The sequence below is a fragment of the Paroedura picta genome, chromosome 10, assembly GCF_049243985.1.
Source record: "Paroedura picta isolate Pp20150507F chromosome 10, Ppicta_v3.0, whole genome shotgun sequence".
NCBI classification, from domain to species: domain Eukaryota; kingdom Metazoa; phylum Chordata; class Lepidosauria; order Squamata; family Gekkonidae; genus Paroedura; species Paroedura picta.
In genome coordinates, this window is record NC_135378.1 from 76,266,963 (window position 1) to 76,289,721 (window position 22,759).

At 45.9% G+C, this 22,759-nt stretch overlaps 1 protein-coding gene across 1 annotated transcript in view; it reads right to left on the reverse strand.

Annotated features, from left to right (window-relative positions):
* Positions 1-2,897: 2,897 nt before the first annotated feature.
* Positions 2,898-22,759, reverse strand: part of LOC143820037 (uncharacterized) — a 45,000-nt gene continuing 25,138 nt past the window's right edge. Inside the window, exon 2 of the mRNA XM_077302403.1 lies at positions 2,898-4,397. Within this exon, the coding sequence (XP_077158518.1) occupies positions 2,898-4,370 (1,473 nt within the window). The 5' untranslated portion in view covers positions 4,371-4,397. The remainder of the gene's footprint in view (positions 4,398-22,759) is intronic.

Below are 22,759 nucleotides of genomic sequence, written 5' to 3' on the forward strand. Positions count from 1 at the left end.
GGCACGAGTTTCTTTTCTTTGCCCAGAATGGTCTTCTCCTTGGTTGCAGAACACTGAGTCCAGACAAGAATTAAGCAGATAGCGACTACAATAGTCAGAATGCCGGTGGTCAGTGAAATGGCCAAGAGCAGCTTGTTGCCGTATCCATATGCTGGAATCTCCACATTTGTTAACCTTCCTGGAGGCTTCTCCCGTTTTGGTGTGCTTCCGGTGGTCATAACAGCCGCATCCAAGGAGGGCTGAATATTCCATAGGGCGGAGGTTTTCTTGATGTGTTCAGTAAAGAGTTGTATGAGGAGGTCTGTTTTAGTGATAAGTTTTGCACAAGCCGCCTGGAGTGTGGGTGACGTGCAATCTACTCTCAGGATGCGGATCATGCGAGAGATCAGTTTCCTGACTGGCGTATTCGGGATGAGGTCAGTTAACTTCTCGTTTAGCTGATTTTCGAAGGCTTCACCCTCACCCTGAATGTTGTCATCTTGTTTTGGCAAGAAGCCCAAAGGGGGAGAAACTGAAGTCTCCAGATGTGAGGGCTCATTCAAAGAAGGTACTGCGTCATCAGCCGAGATATCTCCTGCAACTTGTTGAGTTCCCTGTAGGAAAGGTTTCAGCAGCTCTTCTTTCGTGAATATCTGTGACCCAAGTACCTTCTTTAGCACTAGCACAGAATCTTCTCCATTAGGGAGGTTAGCCAAGTCTTCACTGTCCACTTCCATGGAGCCTTTGGGCTCTAGAACTTTTGTCTGAGAGTCCCATAAGAGGCACCAGGAACATACAAAAGAAGAGGTTAGCATAAGCCATAGCAACATGGTGTATGCCACCGAGCAAGTCTTTGCAGACTGCACAGCAACCACTGTGGGCAAGCTTTATACATGTCTGAAGATGATTGTGACATCATTCAGCAGGATACTCCGCATTATAGCCTAACCATCCCTATGGCAACGATGAAGGCTTTGCTTGAAAGGCAAGGACTGATGGGCTTGAGACACTGAAAGCAGCTGGGTATTGGCTGCAGGGTGCAGAATCATAGAATCATGGCGCTGAAAGGGGTCTCCAGCATCAACTCCTCCAATCCTCTGCACAGTGCAGGAAACAGAACTACCTTGGCCCCCACAGTGATCCCAATTCCATGCCCAGATGACACATCTTTTGGAATGTTTTAAATTTACTGTCATAATAGTACAATACTAACGTTGTTCTCAGTATAATAGTGATACAATGTACAGCGGTGGTCCCCAGCCTTTTTCTGGCTGGAGACCGGTGGGGCGACTGCCCCACCCGCGCAGCGCGCATGCGCGGCCAAAATCGCGCATGCGCGAAAGTGCCCTTATCTTAAAAACTCCCTACATTCAGAAAACCAGCCCAACCATAGAACCGTTCTCCTTGTTGTCCAAATTTTCTATCTGCACAGAAGTCTTACAGCTTCTGCTACTCTTTATTAGGTCCTTATTGTTCTAACCTATTAAGATAACCTAACAGAACTGTAACTGGATTACATTCGATCTCACAGTGAATAATTTCTGATAGAATCTGATGTATTTCTTTGATTCTGCGCTCCCCGAGCCCCCCAAGCTGTAAAATCAGGGCTCTTTCAGCCTCACCTACCCCACAGGGTTTCTGTTGTGGGGAGAGGAAAGGGAAGGTCATTGTAAGACGCTTTTAGACTCCTGGTAGAGGAACTCTTCTTCTTCTTCTTTTAGATTCAATGGAGCCCTAACCTCATAACATCAACAGGCCCTCCCCCCCAAAATACCTCCCACAGAGACAACTTAGACTGGAAAAAAATCTACGGATAGTGACCAATTTGTGGGAAGTACGACAATAACTGATGTTACAGGCTGTAGATGCTATTAAATTTTTAAACTGTTTTAAAAGTTTATGTTACTATCATTTTAACAAGTCATTAATTATATGGTGTGTACACCACTCCGATCTGGCCTCTGGGAGGGCGGTATAGAAATTTAATAAATAACAACAACAACAACAACAATAACATCTTCACAAAGATGCAGGGGGCCAGGAAGAGGCTCTTGCCCAGCCAGTCATGGGTCAGGGAAAAGGCAGTGGGGGGAGCACTTGGGGGAGGCCAGAGGCCCACACAAACCCTTCAGTTCTCAAGCAGCAAGATCAGGGCAGACCCATAGCTACAACACAGGGCTTTAACCAGCCTTGCTCCCTGGGTGACTCTGCTGCATTCGCAGCTGCAAGGAACTGAATGAATAGCAATAGCCATTGTCAACAGAAACTAACACAGTCCTGTTGCAAACACATTTCACTGTCTACGAATTAGTAGCATCAGAAGTGAAATAAGAAGAGTTATTTTTAGATGTAAAAAACTTTCTAATTTCCTTGTCACTTTATATCCCCCTCCATTGCCTCCAGGCATGCCAGCCTCCAGGTGGAGCCGGGATATCCCTCGGGATTACAGGCCATAGAGATCAGCTCCCCTGGAGAAAACGGCCACGTAGAAGGTGAGGTGAGCACACGGTATTCCAAATGAGGTTGCACCATAGATTTATACAGGGGTATTATGGTACTGGCTGATTTGTGTTCAGCCCCTCCCTTCCTAATCATCCCTGGCATGACATTTACCTGTTCTATTGCAGCCACACCCTGAGTGGACATCTTCACCAAGTTACCTTCCAGGCGCAGAAGTCAGGAGCATTCTTATTAGATAAGAGCCCACAGGGAAGGGCAATATAAACATTTTAATATTAATAAACAAATCTATAAATAATCAATGACTGCTCCTTCTACAGATGGAAACATGACTGCAGATTTTCAGTCAAACCCAATCAAAACCCTTTATGTCCGAGGTGTGTTTTTAATCACATGTTTAATAGAAGCATAACTGAAACTTTATTGCAGATTATTGTAAATATTCATATTGAAAGAGATCAGTCGCTCTCTTCTTCTTCTTCTTCTTCTTCTTCACCTTCTCCTTCTCCTTCACCCTCATCATCCCCCTCTGCACTTTCTGGTCCTTCACTCATAACCTCTGCTGAAGGGGGGTTCTCAGATTTCTCAGCAGAGCTCTCGATGAGCTCTTCATCGGCTGTTGAAGATGCTGCTTTTGGACTGGTGGCCTCTGTTGTTGCTGAACTCTTTTTTTCAATGGATTTATCAGAAGTAGAAGGAGTTGGTGGTGGTGGTGGTTCAGGAGCAGGTGGTGGTGGTGGTGGTGGTGATGGTTCAGGAGCAGGTGGTGATGGTTCAGGAGCAGGTCCTGGTGCTGCTGGGGGTGGTGGTTCAGGAGCAGGAGGTGGTGGTTCTGGAGCAGGTGGTGGTGGTTCAGGAGCAGGTGGTGGTGGTTCAGGAGCAGGTGGTGGTGGTTCAGGAGCAGGTGGTGGTGGTGGTGGTGGAGGAGGAGGAGGAAGAGGAGCAGGAGGAGCAAGTTCTGCTGATGATGGAGGTGGAGTAACATGGGGAATCAGTTGTTCCAGCAGTGGTTCTGATAATATTTTCTCAATTCTGGGCTCTCGTAATGGTGGTGTTCCCGTGCTCCAACTGGTCGTATCCACTTCTTTGAAGGATTCTTCATCATGCACTTTGTCCAGTGTGTTTTTCTCCAGTTCATCCAGATTAGAATACAAATATCTGAACCAAAGAGGCTTATCCCTCAGTGGAGAGGGTGTTCTGGGAATCTCTTCATCTGGCACGAGTTTCTTTTCTTTGCCCAGAATGGTCTTCTCCTTGGTTGCAGAACACTGAGTCCAGACAAGAATTAAGCAGATAGCGACTACAATAGTCAGAATGCCAGTGGTCAGTGAAATGGCCAAGAGCAGCTTGTTGCCGTATCCATATGCAGGAATCTCCACATTTGTTAACCTTCCTGGAGGCTTCTCCCGTTTTGGTGTGCTTCCGGTGGTCATAACAGCCGCATCCAAGGAGGGCTGAATATTCCATAGGGCGGAGGTTTTCTTGATGTGTTCAGTAAAGAGTTGTATGAGGAGGTCTGTTTTAGTGATCAGTTTTGCACAAGCCGCCTGGAGTGTGGGTGACGTGCAATCTACTCTCAGGATGCGGATCATGCGAGAGATCAGTTTCCTGACTGGCGTATTCGGGATGAGGTCAGTTAACTTCTCGTTTAGCTGATTTTCGAAGGCTTCACCCTCACCCTGAATGTTGTCATCTTGTTTTGGCAAGAAGCCCAAAGGGGGAGAAACTGAAGTCTCCAGAGGTGAGGGCTCATTCAAAGAAGGTACTGCGTCATCAGCCGAGATATCTCCTGCAACTTGTTGAGTTCCCTGTAGGAAAGGTTTCAGCAGCTCTTCTTTCGTGAATATCTGTGACCCAAGTACCTTCTTTAGCACTAGCACAGAATCTTCTCCATTAGGGAGGTTAGCCAAGTCTTCACTGTCCACTTCCATGGAGCCTTTGGGCTCTAGAACTTTTGTCTGAGAGTCCCATAAGAGGCACCAGGAACATACAAAAGAAGAGGTTAGCATAAGCCATAGCAACATGGTGTATGCCACCGAGCAGGTCTTTGCAGACTGCACAGCAACCACTGTGGGCAAGCTTTATACATGTCTGAAGATGATTGTGACATCATTCAGCAGGATACTCCGCATTATAGCCTAACCATCCCTATGGCAACGGTGAAGGCTTTGCTTGAAAGGCAAGGACTGATGGGCTTGAGACACTGAAAGCAGCTGGGTATTGGCTGCAGGGTGCAGAATCATAGAATCATGGCGCTGAAAGGGGTCTCCAGCATCAACTCCTCCAATCCTCTGCACAGTGCAGGAAACATAACTACCTTGGCCCCCACAGTGATCCCAATTCCATGCCCAGATGACACATCTTTTGGAATGTTTTAAATTTACTGTCATAATAGTACAATACTAACGTTGTTCTCAGTATAATAGTGATACAATGTACAGCGTTGGTCCCCAGCCTTTTTCTGGCTGGAGACCGGTGGGGCGACTGCCCCGCCCGCGCAGCACGCATGCGCGGCCAAAATCGCGCATGCGCGAAAGTGCCCTTATCTTAAAAACTCCCTACATTCAGAAAACCAGCCCAACCATAGAACCGTTCTCCTTGTTGTCCAAATTTTCTATCTGCACAGAAGTCTCACAGCTTCTGCTACTCAGACCTTCTGCTACTCTTTATTAGGTCCTTATTGTTCTAACCTATTAAGATAACCTAACAGAACTGTAACTGGATTACATGCGATCTCACAGTGAATAATTTCTGATAGAATCTGATGTATTTCTTTGATTCTGCGCTCCCCGAGCCCCCCAAGCTGTAAAATCAGGGCTCTTTCAGCCTCACCTACCCCACAGGGTGTCTGTTGTGGGGAGAGGAAAGGGAAGGTCATTGTAAGACGCTTTTAGACTCCTGGTAGAGGGACTCTTCTTCTTCTTCTTCTTTTAGATTCAATGGAGCCCTAACCTCATAACATCAACAGGCCCTCCCCCCCAAAATACCTCCCACAGAGACAACTTAGACTGGAAAAAAATCTACGGATAGTGACCAATTTGTGGGAAGTACGACAATAACTGATGTTACAGGCTGTAGATGCTATTAAATTTTTAAACTGTTTTAAAAGTTTATGTTACTATCATTTTAACAAGTTATTAATTATATGGTGTGTACACCACCCCGATCTGGCCTCTGGGAGGGCGGTATAGAAATTTAATAAAGAACAACAACAACAACAACAATAACACCTTCACAAAGATGCAGGGGGCCAGGAAGAGGCTCTTGCCCAGCCAGTCATGGGCCAGGGAAAAGGCAGTGGGGGGAGCACTTGGGGGAGGCCAGAGGCCCACACAAACCCTTCAGTTCTCAAGCAGCAAGATCAGGGCAGACCCATAGCTACAACACAGGGCCTTAACCAGCCTTGCTCCCTGGGTGACTCTGCTGCATTCGCAGCTGCAAGGAACTGAATGAATAGCAATAACCATTGTCAACAGAAACTAACACAGTCCTGTTGCAAACACATTTCACTGTCTATGAATTAGTAGCATCAGAAGTGAAATAAGAAGAGTTATTTTTAGATGTAAAAAACTTTCTAATTTCCTTGTCACTTTATATCCCCCTCCATTGCCTCCAGGCATGCCAGCCTCCAGGTGGAGCCGGGATATCCCTCGGGATTACAGGCCATAGAGATCAGCTCCCCTGGAGAAAACGGCCACGTAGAAGGTGAGGTGAGCACGCGGTATTCCAAATGAGGTTGCACCATAGATTTATACAGGGGTATTATGGTACTGGCTGATTTTTCAGCCCCTCCCTTCCTAATCATCCCTGGCATGACATTTACCTGTTCTATTGCAGCCACACCCTGAGTGGACATCTTCACCAAGTTACCTTCCAGGCGCAGAAGTCAGGAGCATTCTTATTAGATAAGAGCCCACAGGGAAGGGCAATATAAACATTTTAATATTAATAAACAAATCTATAAATAATGAATGACTGCTCCTTCTACAGATGGAAACATGACTGCAGATTTTCACTCAAACCCAATCAAAACCCTTTATGTCCGAGGTGTGTTTTCAATCACATGTTTAATTGAAGCATCACTGAAACTTTATTGCAGATTATTGTAAATATTCATAATGAGAGAGATCAGTCACTCTCTTCTTCTTCTTCTTCTTCACCTTCTCCTTCTCCTTCACCCTCATCATCCCCCTCTGCACTTTCTGGTCCTTCACTCATAACCTCTGCTGAAGGGGGGTTCTCAGATTTCTCAGCAGAGCTCTCGATGAGCTCTTCATCGGCTGTTGAAGATGCTGCTTTTGGACTGGTGGCCTCTGTTGTTGCTGAACTCTTTTTTTCAATGGATTTATCAGAAGTAGAAGGAGTTGGTGGTGATGGTTCAGGAACAGGTGGTGGTGGTGGTGGTGATGGTTCAGGAGCAGGTGGTGATGGTTCAGGAGCAGGTCCTGGTGCTGCTGGGGCTGGTGGTTCAGGAGCAGGAGGTGGTGGTTCAGGAGCAGGTGGTGGTGGTTCTGGAGCAGGTGGTGGTGGTTCTGGAGCAGGTGGTGGTGGTTCAGGAGCAGATGGTGGTGGTGGTGGTGGAGGAGGAGGAGGAAGAGGAGCAGGAGGAGCAAGTTCTGCTGATGATGGAGGTGGAGTAACATGGGGAATCAGTTGTTCCAGCAGTGGTTCTGATAATATTTTCTCAATTCTGGGCTCTCGTAATGGTGGTGTTCCCGTGCTCCAACTGGTCGTATCCACTTCTTTGAAGGATTCTTCATCATGCACTTTGTCCAGTGTGTTTTTCTCCAGTTCATCCAGATTAGAATACAAATATCTGAACCAAAGAGGCTTATCCCTCAGTGGAGAGGGTGTTCTGGGAATCTCTTCATCTGGCACGAGTTTCTTTTCTTTGCCCAGAATGGTCTTCTCCTTGGTTGCAGAACACTGAGTCCAGACAAGAATTAAGCAGATAGCGACTACAATAGTCAGAATGCCGGTGGTCAGTGAAATGGCCAAGAGCAGCTTGTTGCCGTATCCATATGCTGGAATCTCCACATTTGTTAACCTTCCTGGAGGCTTCTCCCGTTTTGGTGTGCTTCCGGTGGTCATAACAGCCGCATCCAAGGAGGGCTGAATATTCCATAGGGCGGAGGTTTTCTTGATGTGTTCAGTAAAGAGTTGTATGAGGAGGTCTGTTTTAGTGATAAGTTTTGCACAAGCCGCCTGGAGTGTGGGTGACGTGCAATCTACTCTCAGGATGCGGATCATGCGAGAGATCAGTTTCCTGACTGGCGTATTCGGGACCCTATGGCAACGGTGAAGGCTTTGCTTGAAAGGCAAGGACTGATGGGCTTGAGACACTGAAAGCAGCTGGGTATTGGCTGCAGGGTGCAGCATCATAGAATCATGGCGCTGAAAGGGGTCTCCAGCGTCAACTAGTTCAATCCCCTGCACAGTGCAGGAAACATAACTACCTTGGCCCCCACAGTGATCCCAATTCCATGCAACCAGCTGGGTGACCTTGGGCTCGCCACGGCACTGATAAAACTGTTCTGACCGAGCAGGGATATCAGCGCTCTCTCAGCCTCACCCACCCCACAGGGTGTCTGTTGTGGGGAGAGGAAAGGGAAGGCGACTGTAAGCCGCTTTGAGCCTCCTTCGGGTAGGGAAAAGCGGCATATAAGCACCAACTCTTCTTCTTCTTCTTCTTCACTGTCAAGACAATTTGAATTTCAGAGAATTCCTGTCTGAAGCTGTTTGATCCTGTAGATTTTACAACAGCTGATTTTATAACAGGCTGTTGCCTTATTCTGCTGTTTCGTTTTGGAAGCCTTCTTTGTTATTTAGCTTTATATGGTTTGGCTGTCTGATGTTTTAGATCGTGTAGATTTAAAAAACACACACACACACACAAGGACTAGTTTAATAATTTCTCATGGGGAGAGCTGCCCTGAGTGCCATTTACAGAAAGGCGGGATGTGAAGCTTCTAAAGTAGGCAAACAGAGATGACATCATTGAATGATGTCCTTGTAGAATTGCCAGCAGAAAGATTCCAACAGATGGGAGAGTTCCAGGGTGGTGGAGACCCTTGCCAGCAACATAACGATTCCACTAGGCTCATGCTGAGGGTGCTCCCCATGCACTTGGCCATGACATCAACACCAGGGAAGTTCTAGCATTTGGGCAAAACTCTATGGTTTAGCCATAGAGTTTTGCCCAAATGCGAGAGCGCCCCCAGTGATATGCTCATACCATTTTTGGACGTCTGTGGAGTGAAGTCAGTGCATCAAGATGCTGCCTGTCTCTCTATATTTTCCCATGCATTTTTCTCAATGCCCAGCTGCTTGCTTGCAGTGGGGGTTCCCCTGCCACCAGCAGGAATCTGGCAAGGCTATGCCCTTGGCACCTCGCCAACCATATCTGGATAGCTTTTACCCTCCCTAACAAGGATGGATTGGTCATTGAACTGATCACAAAAATGTCCAGAGGGCCACTGATCTATAGGGCTGTTGGGAGCCAGAAACAAACAGAGCCATCTGGGGTCGCTTGGCTCAGACCCTTCAACAGGTGCAAAAACTGGCATCAGTTCATCGAAAGTCACTTTTGAGTCCTGCAGTGTTGCTCATTGGTTGGTGCCATTAGTGGGGTGAAGTGGTCCCCATGGAGATGATTGGAAGTGCTGCAGATGCCACTCAGCCTGGCTTGGTCCCGGCTGTTTAAGAAGAAGAAGAAGAAGAGTTGGTTCTTATATGCCGCTTTTCCCTACCCGAAGGAGGCTCAAAGCGGCTTACAGTCGCCTTCCCTTTCCTCTCCCCACAACAGACACCCTGTGGGGTGGATGAGGCTGAGAGAGCGCTGATATCCCTGCTCGGTCAGAACAGTTTTATCAGTGCCGTGGCGAGCCCAAGGTCACCCAGCTGGTTGCATGGAATTGGGATCACTGTGGGGGCCAAGGTAGTTCTGTTTCCTGCACTGTGCAGGGGATTGGACGAGTTGACGCTGGAGACCCCTTTCAGCGCCATGATTCTATGATGCTGCACCCTGCAGCCAATACCCAGCTGCTTTCAGTGTCTCAAGCCCATCAGTCCTTGCCTTTCAAGCAAAGCCTTCACCGTTGCCATAGGGATGGTTAGGCTATAATGCGGAGTATCCTGCTGAATGATGTCACAATCATCTTCAGACATGTATAAAGCTTGCCCACAGTGGTTGCTGTGCAGTCTGCAAAGACCTGCTCGGTGGCATACACCATGTTGCTATGGCTTATGCTAACCTCTTCTTTTGTATGTTCCTGGTGCCTCTTATGGGACTCTCAGACAAAAGTTCTAGAGCCCAAAGGCTCCATGGAAGTGGACAGTGAAGACTTGGCTAACCTCCCTAATGGAGAAGATTCTGTGCTAGTGCTAAAGAAGGTACTTGGGTCACAGATATTCACGAAAGAAGAGCTGCTGAAACCCCTCCTACAGGGAACTCAACAAGTTGCAGGAGATATCTCGGCTGATGACGCAGGACACTCCTTGAATGAGCCCTCACATCTGGAGACTTCAGTTTCTCCTCCTTTGGGCTTCTTGCCAAAACAACATGACAACATTCAGGGTGAGGGTGAAGCCTTCGAAAATCAGCTAAACGAGAAGTTAACTGACCTCATCCCGAATACGCCAGTCAGGAAACTGATCTCTCGCATGATCCGCATCCTGAGAGTAGATTGCACGTCACCCACACTCCAGGCGGCTTGTGCAAAACTTATCACTAAAACAGACCTCCTCATACAACTCTTTACTGAACACATCAAGAAAACCTCCGCCCTATGGAATATTCAGCCCTCTTTGGATGCGGCTGTTATGACCACCGGAAGCACACCAAAACGGGAGAAGCCTCCAGGAAGGTTAACAAATGTGGAGATTCCTGCATATGGATACGGCAACAAGCTGCTCTTGGCCATTTCACTGACCACTGGCATTCTGACTATTGTAGTCGCTATCTGCTTAATTCTTGTCTGGACTCAGTGTTCTGCAACCAAGGAGAAGACCATTCTGGGCAAAGAAAAGAAACTCGTGCCAGATGAAGAGATTCCCAGAACACCCTCTCCACTGAGGGATAAGCCTCTTTGGTTCAGATATTTGTATTCTAATCTGGATGAACTGGAGAAAAACACACTGGACAAAGTGCATGATGAAGAATCCTTCGAAGAAGTGGATACGACCAGTTGGAGCACGGGAACACCACCATTACGAGAGCCCAGAATTGAGAAAATATTATCAGAACCACTGCTGGAACAACTGATTCCCTATGTTACTCCACCTCCATCATCAGCAGAACTTGCTCCTCCTGCTCCTCTTCCTCCTCCTCCTCCACCACCACCACCACCACCACCTGCTCCTGAACCACCACCACCTGCTCCAGAACCACCACCACCTGCTCCTGAACCACCACCACCTGCTCCAGAACCACCACCTCCTGCTCCTGAACCACCACCCCCAGCAGCACCAGGACCTGCTCCTGAACCATCACCACCTGCTCCTGAACCATCACCACCACCACCACCACCACCTGCTCCTGAACCACCACCACCACCAACTCCTTCTACTTCTGATAAATCCATTGAAAAAAAGAGTTCAGCAACAACAGAGGCCACCAGTCCAAAAGCAGCATCTTCAACAGCCGATGAAGAGCTCATCGAGAGCTCTGCTGAGAAATCTGAGAACCCCCCTTCAGCAGAGGTTATGAGTGAAGGACCAGAAAGTGCAGAGGGGGATGATGAGGGTGAAGGAGAAGGAGAAGGTGAAGAAGAAGAAGAAGAAGAGAGCGACTGATCTCTTTCAATATGAATATTTACAATAATCTGCAATAAAGTTTCAGTGATGCTTCTATTAAACATGTGATTAAAAACACACCTCGGACATAAAGGGTTTTGATTGGGTTTGAGTGAAAATCTGCAGTCATGTTTCCATCTGTAGAAGGAGCAGTCATTCATTATTTATAGATTTGTTTATTAATATTAAAATGTTTATATTGCCCTTCCCTGTGGGCTCTTATCTAATAAGAATGCCCCTGACTTCTGCGCCTGGAAGGTAACTTGGTGAAGATGTCCACTCAGGGTGTGGCTGCAATAGAACAGGTAAATGTCATGCCAGGGATGATTAGGAAGGGAGGGGCTGAAAAATCAGCCAGTACCATAATACCCCTGTATAAATCTATGGTGCAACCTCATTTGGAATACCGCGTGCTCATCTCACCTTCTACGTGGCCGTTTTCTCCAGGGGAGCTGATCTCTATGGCCTGTAATCCCGAGGGATATCCCGGCTCCACCTGGAGGCTGGCATGCCTGGGGGCAATGGAGGGGGATATAAAGTGACAAGGAAATTAGAAAGTTTTTTACATCTAAAAATAACTCTTCTTATTTCACTTCTGATGCTACTAATTCATAGACAGTGAAATGTGTTTGCAACAGGTCTGTGTTAGTTTCTGTTGACAATGGTTATTGCTATTCATTCAGTTCCTTGCAGTTCCGAATGCAGCAGAGTCACCCAGGGAGCAAGGCTGGTTAAGGCCCTGTGTTGTAGCTATGGGTCTGCCCTGATCTTGCTGCTTGAGAACTGAAGGGTTTGTGTGGGCCTCTGGCCTCCCCCAAGTGCTCCCCCCACTGCCTTTTCCCTGACCCATGACTGGCTGGGCAAGAGCCTCTTCCTGGCCCCCTGCATCTTTGTGAAGATGTTGTTGTTGTTGTTGTTGTTGTTATTTATTAAATTTCTATACCGCCCTCCCAGAGGCCAGATCGGGGTGGTGTACACACCATATAATTAATGTTAAAATGATAGTAACATAAACTTTTAAAACAGTTTAAAAATTTAATAGCATCTACAGCCTGTAACATCAGTTATTGTCGTACTTCCCACAAATTGGTCACTATCCGTAGATTTTTTTCCAGTCTAAGTTGTCTCTGTGGGAGGTATTTGGGGGGGGAGGGCCTGTTGATGTTATGAGGTTAGGGCTCCATTGAATCTAAAAGAAGAAGAAGAAGAGTTCCTCTACCAGGAGTCTAAAAGCGGCTTACAATGACCTTCCCTTTCCTCTCCCCACAACAGAAACCCTGTGGGGTAGGTGAGGCTGAAAGAGCCCTGATTTTACAGCTTGGGGGGCTTGGGGAGCGCAGAATCAAAGAAATACATCAGATTCTATCAGAAATTATTCACTGTGAGATCGCATGTAATCCAGTTACAGTTCTGTTAGGTTATCTTAATAGGTTAGAACAATAAGGACCTAATAAAGAGTAGCAGAAGGTCTGAGTAGCAGAAGCTGTGAGACTTCTGTGCAGATAGAAAATTTGGACAACAAGGAGAACGGTTCTATGGTTGGGCTGGTTTTCTGAATGTAAGGAGTTTTTAAGATAAGGGCACTTTCGCGCATGCGCGATTTTGGCCGCGCATGCGCGCTGCGCGGGCGGGGCAGTCGCCCCACCGGTCTCCAGCCAGAAAAAGGCTGGGGACCAACGCTGTACATTGTATCACTATTATACTGAGAACAACGTTAGTATTGTACTATTATGACAGTAAATTTAAAACATTCCAAAAGATGTGTCATCTGGGCATGGAATTGGGATCACTGTGGGGGCCAAGGTAGTTATGTTTCCTGCACTGTGCAGGGGATTGGACTAGTTGACGCTGGAGATCTCTTTCAGCGCCATGATTCTATGATTCTGCAACCTGCAGCCAATACCCAGCTGCTTTCAGTGTCTCAAGCCCATCAGAAGAAGAAGAAGAAGTGTGTGTGTGTGTGTGTGTGTGTGTGTGTGTGTGTGTGTGTGTTTTTACACCCCTTTTAAAAAGTTTCCCAGTGGCCACTGTGGGGACTGGGCACAGAATGGCTGCCAGATTGGTGGACAGGTCGGTAAAATGAGTACCCAGCTTGCTGGGGGGTAAACGGTAATGACTGGGGAAGGCACTGGGAAACCACCCCGTATTGAGTCTGCCATGAAAACGCTAGAGGGCGTCACCCCAAGGGTCAGACATGACTCGGTGCTTGCACAGGGGAGACCTTTACCTTTAAGTATAAGAAACGGAGTGTCTTTTAACTGCGATTAATCTCTAAGAAGCTTCTGGAACATTCTTGTAGATGGCCAGTTGTGTTTATTTATTTAAGTTCCTTGGTTAACCATTTTAAACAACGCCCTGGGAAAGCAAAAAACTTGTGCCAAATGGGGGATGCAGCCAATGGAGCCGAAGAGATGGGAGGCAGATCTATATCGATATGGGACATATTGATGGATCTAGTCTATCACAAGAGCAAATAGATTTTCTGTGATTCATCCATCATTCATGTGAAAGTTTGCTATTGATTGATGAGATTTCGGGGGGGGGGGTGTAAAAGAAAGACAACTGAAAAGTATACACAAATGTTTATAAGCGTGCAGTGATAAACAGAATTCACCAAATATGAACAAAATTACAAGTCCCCCTTTCCCATCAATCCCAAGTTGCTGGGTGCTTTAAGGGAGGTTATCCAAAGGGAGGCCAAAGTGGAGCATCTGATGATTGTCAAGTGTAATTCAGACATTCTCATACCCAGAATTCCCCTGTTCTCCTCCCCCCCCCCTCCACCCTCGTGCCTACCAAACCCATTTGGGCCCTCCTTTTTCCCCCATCATCAGCTGTGTAGCTGCAGGAAATGTGAGCTAAGCCTGGAAAACACCAAGCCTGGCTCTTTAAAAATGATAATGTGTAGCCTGGCCCTGAGTGTAATTTACTATTCAGCCAAAATTTTAGTACTAGCAGTATGTTTTGTCACATAGGGATAACAGTCTACCAGTTTCACAACTTATGATAGGGATCAGTTCCTCTGGAGAAAATGGCTGCTTTGAAGGGTGGATTCCGTAACATTGAAGTCCCTCCCTGCTCCAAATCCCGCCCACTTCCAGCTCCATCTTGGAAGTCTCCAGGTATTTCCCAAATCCTATTTTGTCAGGCATCCAGGTTTTTCCACCCATAACTTGCAAGGTTCTCCTATGAGCCATCCATTGTTGTTGTCGCAGCTGATTTATGGCAATCCTTAGGGTTTTCAAGGTGAGAGACATTCAGAGGTGGTTTAGCCATTGCCTGACTCTGCATCAAAGCCTTGGTATTCCTTGGAGGTCTCCCATGCAAATAGCCAGGGCCGACTCTGTTTCGCTTCCAAGATCTGAAAAGATCAGAGCAGTCTGGCAAGAATCATCCATAGGACACATGATCCTTCCTTTCCACTCTACCATATTTTGTCTGGACACCAGCAGCCAGATTCCCGTAGGTGCTGTGCCTGATCTGACACTCCATTGTTGTCGTTAGGTGCAAAGTCATGTCTGACCCATCGCGACCCCATGGACAATGATCCTCCAGGTCTTCCTGTCTTCTACCATTCCCTGGAGTCCATTTAAGTTTGCACCAACTGCTTCACTGACTCCATCCAGCCACCTCATTCTCTGTCGTCCCCTTCTTCTTTTGCCCTCGATCGCTCCCAGCATTAGGCTCTTCTCCAGGGAGTCCTTCCTTCTCATGAGGTGGCCAAAGTATTTGAGTTTCATCTTCAGGATCTGGCCTTCTAAGGAGCAGTCAGGGCTGATCTCCTCTAGGACTGACCGGTTTGTTCGCCTTGCAGTCCAAGGGACTCGCAAGAGTCTTCTCCAGCACCAGAGTTCAAAAGCCTCAATTCTTTGACGCTCAGCCTTCCTTATGGTCCAACTTTCGCAGCCATACATTGCAACTGGGAATACCATAGCCTTGACTAAACGCACTTTTGTTGGCAGGGTGATGTCTCTGCTTTTTAGGATGCTGTCTAGATTTGCTATAGCTTTCCTCTCCAGGAGCAAGCGTCTTTTAATTTCTTTGCTGCAGTCCTCATCTAATCTTGGAGCCCAGGAAAATAAAATCTGTCACTACCTCCATTTCTTCCCCATCTATTCGCCAGGAGATCTGACACTACACATGGCCTAAACACATCCACCCAACCTGCTTGCCTGTACTTCTCTCATTGTCCTTGCATCTCCCACTCAAAGATCCAGCAATACCCATCAGTAGCTGCCCTCCTCTTCCTTCTCATGCAAAAAGAAGTACTCACACAAAGGTCACACAAGACCAGATCTTCCCAGCTGCACATGTCCTTGGGAACATGTCCTGAGTAGAGAGGACAGAAGGGTTTGACTCCTACTACTTCTGCACAACTTCACCTGGCCAGGTGAACCAACAATGCGCAGACTGGGCAGGAAAGGGAGCCAGGGACCGGCAATACAAGCTGAGCACCAGCAGATGTCCTGTAGTGAGAACAAACCCATAAACAACAGTGGTCCATGTAGTCAAGCATCCTATTTCACACAGGGACTGACCCATTGTTCAGCAGTGGAATAGGCTGCCTAAGGAGGTGGTGAACTCTTCAAGCAAAGGTTGGATACACACTTTTCTTGGATGCTTTAGGATGCTTAGGGCTGATCCTGCGTTGAGCAGGGGGTTGGACTAGATGGCCTGTATGGCCCCTTCCAATTCTATGATTCTATGATTCTATGATTCATTGTCCTGAAGGGCCAATAAACCATGCCCAGATGTTTCCTCCTAGCACTGAGTTCCAGATGTTTACTGACTCTGTGGTCCCCTTTACTCAGCATGGCTAATAGTCATTGGTGCATCTACCCTCCATGAATCTATCTAACCCCTTTTAAAGTCTGGCAGGCCCTTAGGGGTCATAGAGGATTCTTCTTGACCACCAAATGAAATCACCTTACCATCCCACTGGTCCTGTCAGCATGGAAGAGAGGGAAGAGATATGGCATCCTTGGTCTCCATACAGGCACTAGTAACAGGTTCTTCCAAAATGCAGCAAAAAGGGGTGGTGCTATATGGACTCCTCACGCCACCTGAGATGTCCAACGCTTAGAATGAAGACCAATGCTCTATACAAGGGGTGGCTTTCCAGATGTCCATGGACTGCAGTTACCAGGAGCCCCTGACAAAATGAACAATTGACAGGGGCTCGTGGTAACTGTAGTCCATGAACATCTGGAGAGCCACACCCCTGCTCTGTGCCATGAACAACAGTCTCTTGCTGTCTTCCATTCTGGATCTCCTACTGCTTGCTATCTTCACCATACCGAGAAAAAAGCATTTGGATGCAAAGCAGACAGTATTTTTGTGGAGGAGGCAACTGAAAGCATGTCGTAAGCATATTTTAAGGCCTCCCAGCATATGACATGAATCACAATGAGCACGTTTCTTGGAAAGAGGGTCGTTTTGTTCCTGTCATTTGGAACACTCTGTCTGCTATGAAACAATTGCTGATCACTCCCTTCACGGCTTCTTTCGATATCGTGTTTTGCAAAATCTGCTTCTTCCTGGACTATGTATTTTAGCATCTCAGTGATCCATGTAGGAGTACAACCAGAGGATTAATTCAAGGATAAACAATGGTGAAATTGTACACAATTGGGCAGGACAAAAACAGCTCAAAATTATGGCATTTTTCCTAGGCTTTTACATTCATCAGAAGATGAAATCGGGTCATTAGGCATAATCTGAGTAATGGAGTGGTGAAAGAATTGAAAATGGGCGAAGGGCAAACATGTGCATGGAATGTAAGCCAGTACAAAACACACGTAGCTTAATATTCTTTCTCCCACTTGCTGAACATGTGAGGCTGCCTTATCTGTTCCACACAATATATTTCTGGTAAGGCCTTGGAGGAGGAGCGTGTCTCATGTCTTAAGTGCCACTCAACGCTTAACACCCACTCAGGGTGTCTGTCCCGCCCCTGAGTGCCTCCTCCTCCAACCAGCTTGCCTGTCTATGCAGCAGCCAGCCAGTCACCTTCCGTCCCCCACCCCTGACCACCCCTCCTCCTTCCACTTCCCTCTGAGGCTTGGAGGCTGCAGATCGCTGCTGCGTGAGAGCTGTCCCTGCCAGTGAGTTCTAGAACAACTGCCTGCAACCCTTCCAGGTCCTGTGGGGAGGGGGAAGCACCCACAGAGTTCTTCCATTCCACCCCCCTAATGTAGTGCCCATTGTATTCATGAATGCAATGGGCTTGGCCCCTAGTACCGAGATAAGTCAGCTGTGACGGCACTTTCTACCCACACCAATGAACCACTGGAGCACTGGTCATTCTACAGAAGGTTCTTATAGGTCTTGGACCCTTAGTTAAGCCTGAGAATATTTTTAAATGATTATGCAATGCTGCAGAAAAAGAATGACCAGCTCTGGTGATTTTTTGCAAAACGCCGTGCCGTGCATTCTGTGTGTGAGGAAAAATTTAATACACTGGAACTCTGCATTGTATTATGCTGCTTTAGCCTGAATCAATCCGTTGGTCCAGCATAGTCATGGCAGATCTGCTACCTGAGATCTTTTTAAACTGGAGATGCCAGAGAGCCAACCTGGGAGTTTCTGTATAACAAGCACCTGCTCCGGTGATGAGCAACAGCCTCCGGACTCTGGCGAAGAGTTGTGAGTTGCATGCACTCCAGATCTGGATCCTGCTCATCCCTGAGTCAGAAAAATTCTTGAAACCTTGCAATACCATAAGTGGCTGAAGGCCTTTGTCTCTCTAACCTTTGTCCTTGAAACAGCACCTTGCAGCCAGATGACAAATTGAATTATCCAAAGGGTGGTGGATGGACCAGCAGCAGCAGCCCAGGGTTCATGGGATTCACATGGCAGAGTGCAACGAGATTTCACAGAATGTGAGGCAGTGCTTGACATACAAATGCAATCCTGTTGAGAACAAATATCCCAGGTCAAACTGAGTAACCTCAAACATTGGGAGCGTAACTCGGCCTTAAGGCCGCTTTTAGAAATAATTGAAGCGCCAGTCGACAAAAGCCAGTTTTGGAACACAAACAGAATCTAACATATCAGAAAGGAAAAAGGCAGAAGCAATCTCTATCCATAAGGAGTTGATAGGGAAATTACACCTATCCAAGGAAATATAGTCCAGCAGAGATTAAATGTTCGAGATCCTGCACAGAACCCACGTGGAAATTGAACTCTGGTGCTGTTTTTTTAATAACCAAAACTAGAATTATTCAACTTTAAGGCTGGCAATGAAAAAAAATTGAAATAGTTCAAGATTTCCTGTGTCCTGGCTCCATCATCAACGGAAAGGGATAGATCAAGATGGGCAAGAAGATCAAAGCAAATCAAGATGAGTAGCCATGTTAGTTTGCCTGTAGTGGTGGGACAAAGCTGCCACAGATCTGGTTAGTCTTTAAGATGCTACTGGATTCTTACCCAAAAGGGAGACTATGACCAAGAAATCAGAAGGACACTGAGACTGGGAAGGGCAGCCAAGAATAAGCTAGAAAAGACTCTTGTTAAGATGCATCAGTGGTGACCAAGAGAATTCTTGCTACTGTTCCTCATTGCTATTCCTCCTTACTATGGGAAACACAAACAGATTTATGAATGTACAGGCGGTGTATATATACATTCACTGTAATATTTGAACAGTCCTAGTGCGTGGAGGGGACGGAGGACGCTAGTGTATTGTCAGGGAAGGCAAAAAAGAAAGTTCTAATCATTAGAAAGTTGTAATTATTCATTTCTCTCACACTCTGTTTGTTGGATCCCACAAATCTGATCTACAAACAGTGGCATTTTCTCCCCCTCCCCCACGGCATTCATCATTTAGAAACCTCTGCTGGCCCCCACATCCCAATCTTTTTATTTCTGAATTAAAAGTGCCGTCTTCTGTCATTTTTCTTTGTTGGATATACCTCAGAATATAGTTTAATTTCGACACTTCCAGATATACGTGTGTGTTTCTTGTTTGTTTAAATGGAACTAACCCTTCTGAGGCCAGGATTTGATAGTTAGGGTCCAAATCCTTTCTTTATCCTCATCACGATGGTAAAATTTTTTTACAAAATGCTCAAAAGAAAGGAATGAATGGATCAAGGTGAATCTAATGCCGTTCTGACAAATAGTCCATATTTTTTTATCTTGCTTCTTTTTTCAAAATTATTTTTGAAGTGCCTGTTGAAAGAGGAAGTTAGCAGGAGGTTAAAATGGTAGAGATTTAGTTTCAGAGTATAGTGACAATTTTAGGAGGTTATACTGTTTCTGTGATTAAGGGATAATGGTATCCAAAGATTACCAATGCTTTTAAAAGCTTAATAAACAGAACCATTTTTTTCTTCAAAAAAGGTTTAGCTTAGCCTCCCACTGGGACTACATGTCAACCAGAGCTGCTGCTAAAACTTTCATAGAATCATAGAATCATAGAATCATAGAGTTGGAAGGGGCCATACAGGCCATCTAGTCCAACCCACTGCTCAACGCAGGATCAGCCCTAAGCATCCTAAAGCATCCAAGAAAAGTGTGTATCCCACCTTTGCTTGAAGACTGCCAGTGAGGGGGAGCTCACCACCTCCTTAGGCAGCCTATTCCACTGCTGAACTACTCTGACTGTGAAAAACTTTTTCCTGATATCTAGTCTATATCGTTTGACTAAAGTGAATTTAAAAAAAAATGTTAGGGTTCCCCCTGAGGTAAAATAGCCACAGGATTTCACAGGGTGCTGAAAATGTTTGATTCAACTAGCAAAATTTCTTATTACAAGGGGTAATTAATGACAATTAATTGCAAGGCTGCCAAGTATGCATAAATCGGCTCCACCACTCTATTTTTCATGTGATAGCTACTGTTTAATACAAGTCACCAAGCCCGGGTGAAGCCTGCATGTCACATGGTAGTGTGGTTGCCAGTGGTTGCTGCCAGTCCTGGACCCAATGACTCCTCCCCCAAAGGCCAAAACAGCCTTGGAAATGGCCTTGTCCCCCTGGCTTTTACTGATGGAAACCAAGGCTGGCAATACTGTTGTGGTTGCCTAGTAACCCCCACAACAGCTACTGAAAGAGAATTTGTTATTTAAAGCTACCAGCTTCTATTATTTTAAGGCATTTTAACTCCAATGATTTTTTTTTTCAGATCCCCCCCCCCCTTGCAAACCTGGAGCTTTTCTTGGGTTTGTAGAAAAATGTCTGTTCATTGTCCCAGTCTCTAGATTTAAGTATCACCGATGGGGCTATAATTGATGCTCTATAATTTAGTGATGACCCATCCGAGAAGCAAGTTAGTCCATAACTAGGTTTTGCCAGGCCCTGAGTAAGATGATCTCTAGTAACCCCCCTATTAAGCACACCATTCCCTCATGCATGTGAGCAAACCCAGTCCTCTTAAGAGCACCACACAACCCCAAGCGCTCTTTTAAGCCCTGATGATACTGGCAAGGCTAAAGGAACATGAAAGAGTCAGAGTGCCACAGGCTATCCTCCTAGCAAGAAATGGGAGGTTGACTCAGAGGTGTCCATCCATTCCTTGACACATTGGAAGAGTCAAGTATCTCTGATTAATGGTGGGTCTTCTACTGGGCCATAAGACACCATGTTTACCTTCAAGGTTTTTGAAGCAATATGCAGAGTGATTAAAATGTGGAGTTTGCTTACAGAGGACGTAAAAATGACCACAGAAAAAAACAGCTATAAAAAAGAATTCAATAGATTCATGGAGGAGAAGTCAACCATAGTTACTGAGGGGAACCTTCTCATTCAGAAACAATAAGCTCTGAATTCCAGAACCAGGAGGCAACATCAGGGTAAATCCTTGATCTCTATTCCCTATTGTTGGCCATCCAGAGGAACTGGTTGAGATAGCATGTTGGACTATATGAACTATTGTTCTCATCCTGCAGGGCTCTTCTTATGTTCTTATGGAACCCTTCAACAAAGGTAGAGAACAAATGTTTGCACCATCAGCCCACACGTTTTCACTCCACACAGCCCAAGAGGAAGAAAACAACCAAACCCCAAAGGCAAACAAATCATAAAACCCTGAAAGGTAAGAAAAAGAGAATCTGTGTGATATACTGGTGAAGCATAGTGGTGAAGCATGGTTTATTAACCTGTGATGACTTTGATTCAAACCCCAGCATTAGCTATGAAGTTCATTTGCATGATCTCTAATGAGTCTACATCACAGGGTTATTATGAAGACAAAACAGCATGGCCGTCATGTATGTGACCTTGAACTCTTGGAGAATGGACAGGAAACATACTGGATGGGGGATACGCTTCTAGGTAACACTGTGTGTGAACGAGACCTTAGGGTACTTGTGGATTGTAAACTAAACATGAGCAGGCAGTGTGATGCAGTGGTAAAAAAGGCGAATGCCATTTTGGACTGTATCAACAGGGGCATCGCATCAAAATCACAAGATGTCATAGTCCCATTGTATATGGCACGGGTCAGACCACACCTGGAGTACTGTGTGCAGTTCTGGAGGCCTCACTTCAAGAAGGACGTAGATAAAATTGAAAGGGTACAGAGGAGAGCGACGAGGATGATCTGGGGCCAAGGGACCAAGCCCTATGAAGATAGGTTGAGGGACTTGGGAATGATCTGCCTGGAGAAAAGGAGGCTGAGAGAGGACATGATAGCCCTCTTTAAGTATTTGAAAGGTTGTCACTTAGAGGAGAGTAGGATGCTGTTTCCGTTGGCTGCAGAGGAGAGGACGCGCAGTAATGGGTTTAAACTTCAAGTACAACGATATAGGCTAGATATCAGTCAGAGTAGTTCAGCAGTGGAATAGGCTGCCTAAAGGAGGTGGTGAGCTCCCCCTCACTGGCAGTCTTCAAGGTTGGATACACACCTTTCTTGGATGCTTTGGGCTGATCCTGCATTGAGCAGGGGGTTGGACTAGATGGCCTGTGTGGCCTCTTCCAACTCTATGATTCTATGAATTAGTAACAAAACAGTATGTCTCCAATCTAAAAAGAGGATGTTTTTGTTAATGTTTTATAGACAGTCCCTATGAAAGATTGTTTTCTTCATCTAATATGTTTCAATATCTGCAGTAAAAACAAACAAACAGCAGTTGCAATGAAAATTAATGCCTGTATTGCATAACCTAGTTAAGTCCAACTAAATTTCAATAAAGCTGTAGTATATGAGATATTTACCAAACCAACCATAATACATGCAGTTCCTCAATTGTATACTGTCACCTACAGTACAGATAGAAAAGTGCGATTAATAGATGTACTGATTTTTTTCTCCCAGACTGTTCAACTGTATTTGTGTCTTGAAGGAGCAAATCTTAAGGCTGATTTATGAGTCAGATGCCCCAAATCATTCCTACTAATAGTAGCTCCTGGTTTTGATCTTGCCTTGATTCAAGAGGCTCTTCAGATAGAAGAAGATACCACCATAATTAACAGAACTGATCCTTGGCATCTCTGTGCTCATCAGAAACAACACAGTTCATATTTAGTGGTTGGACTCTCTGATTTTTATCAGCAAGGCCATCTGATATGACCCTTCATGTCAAAAT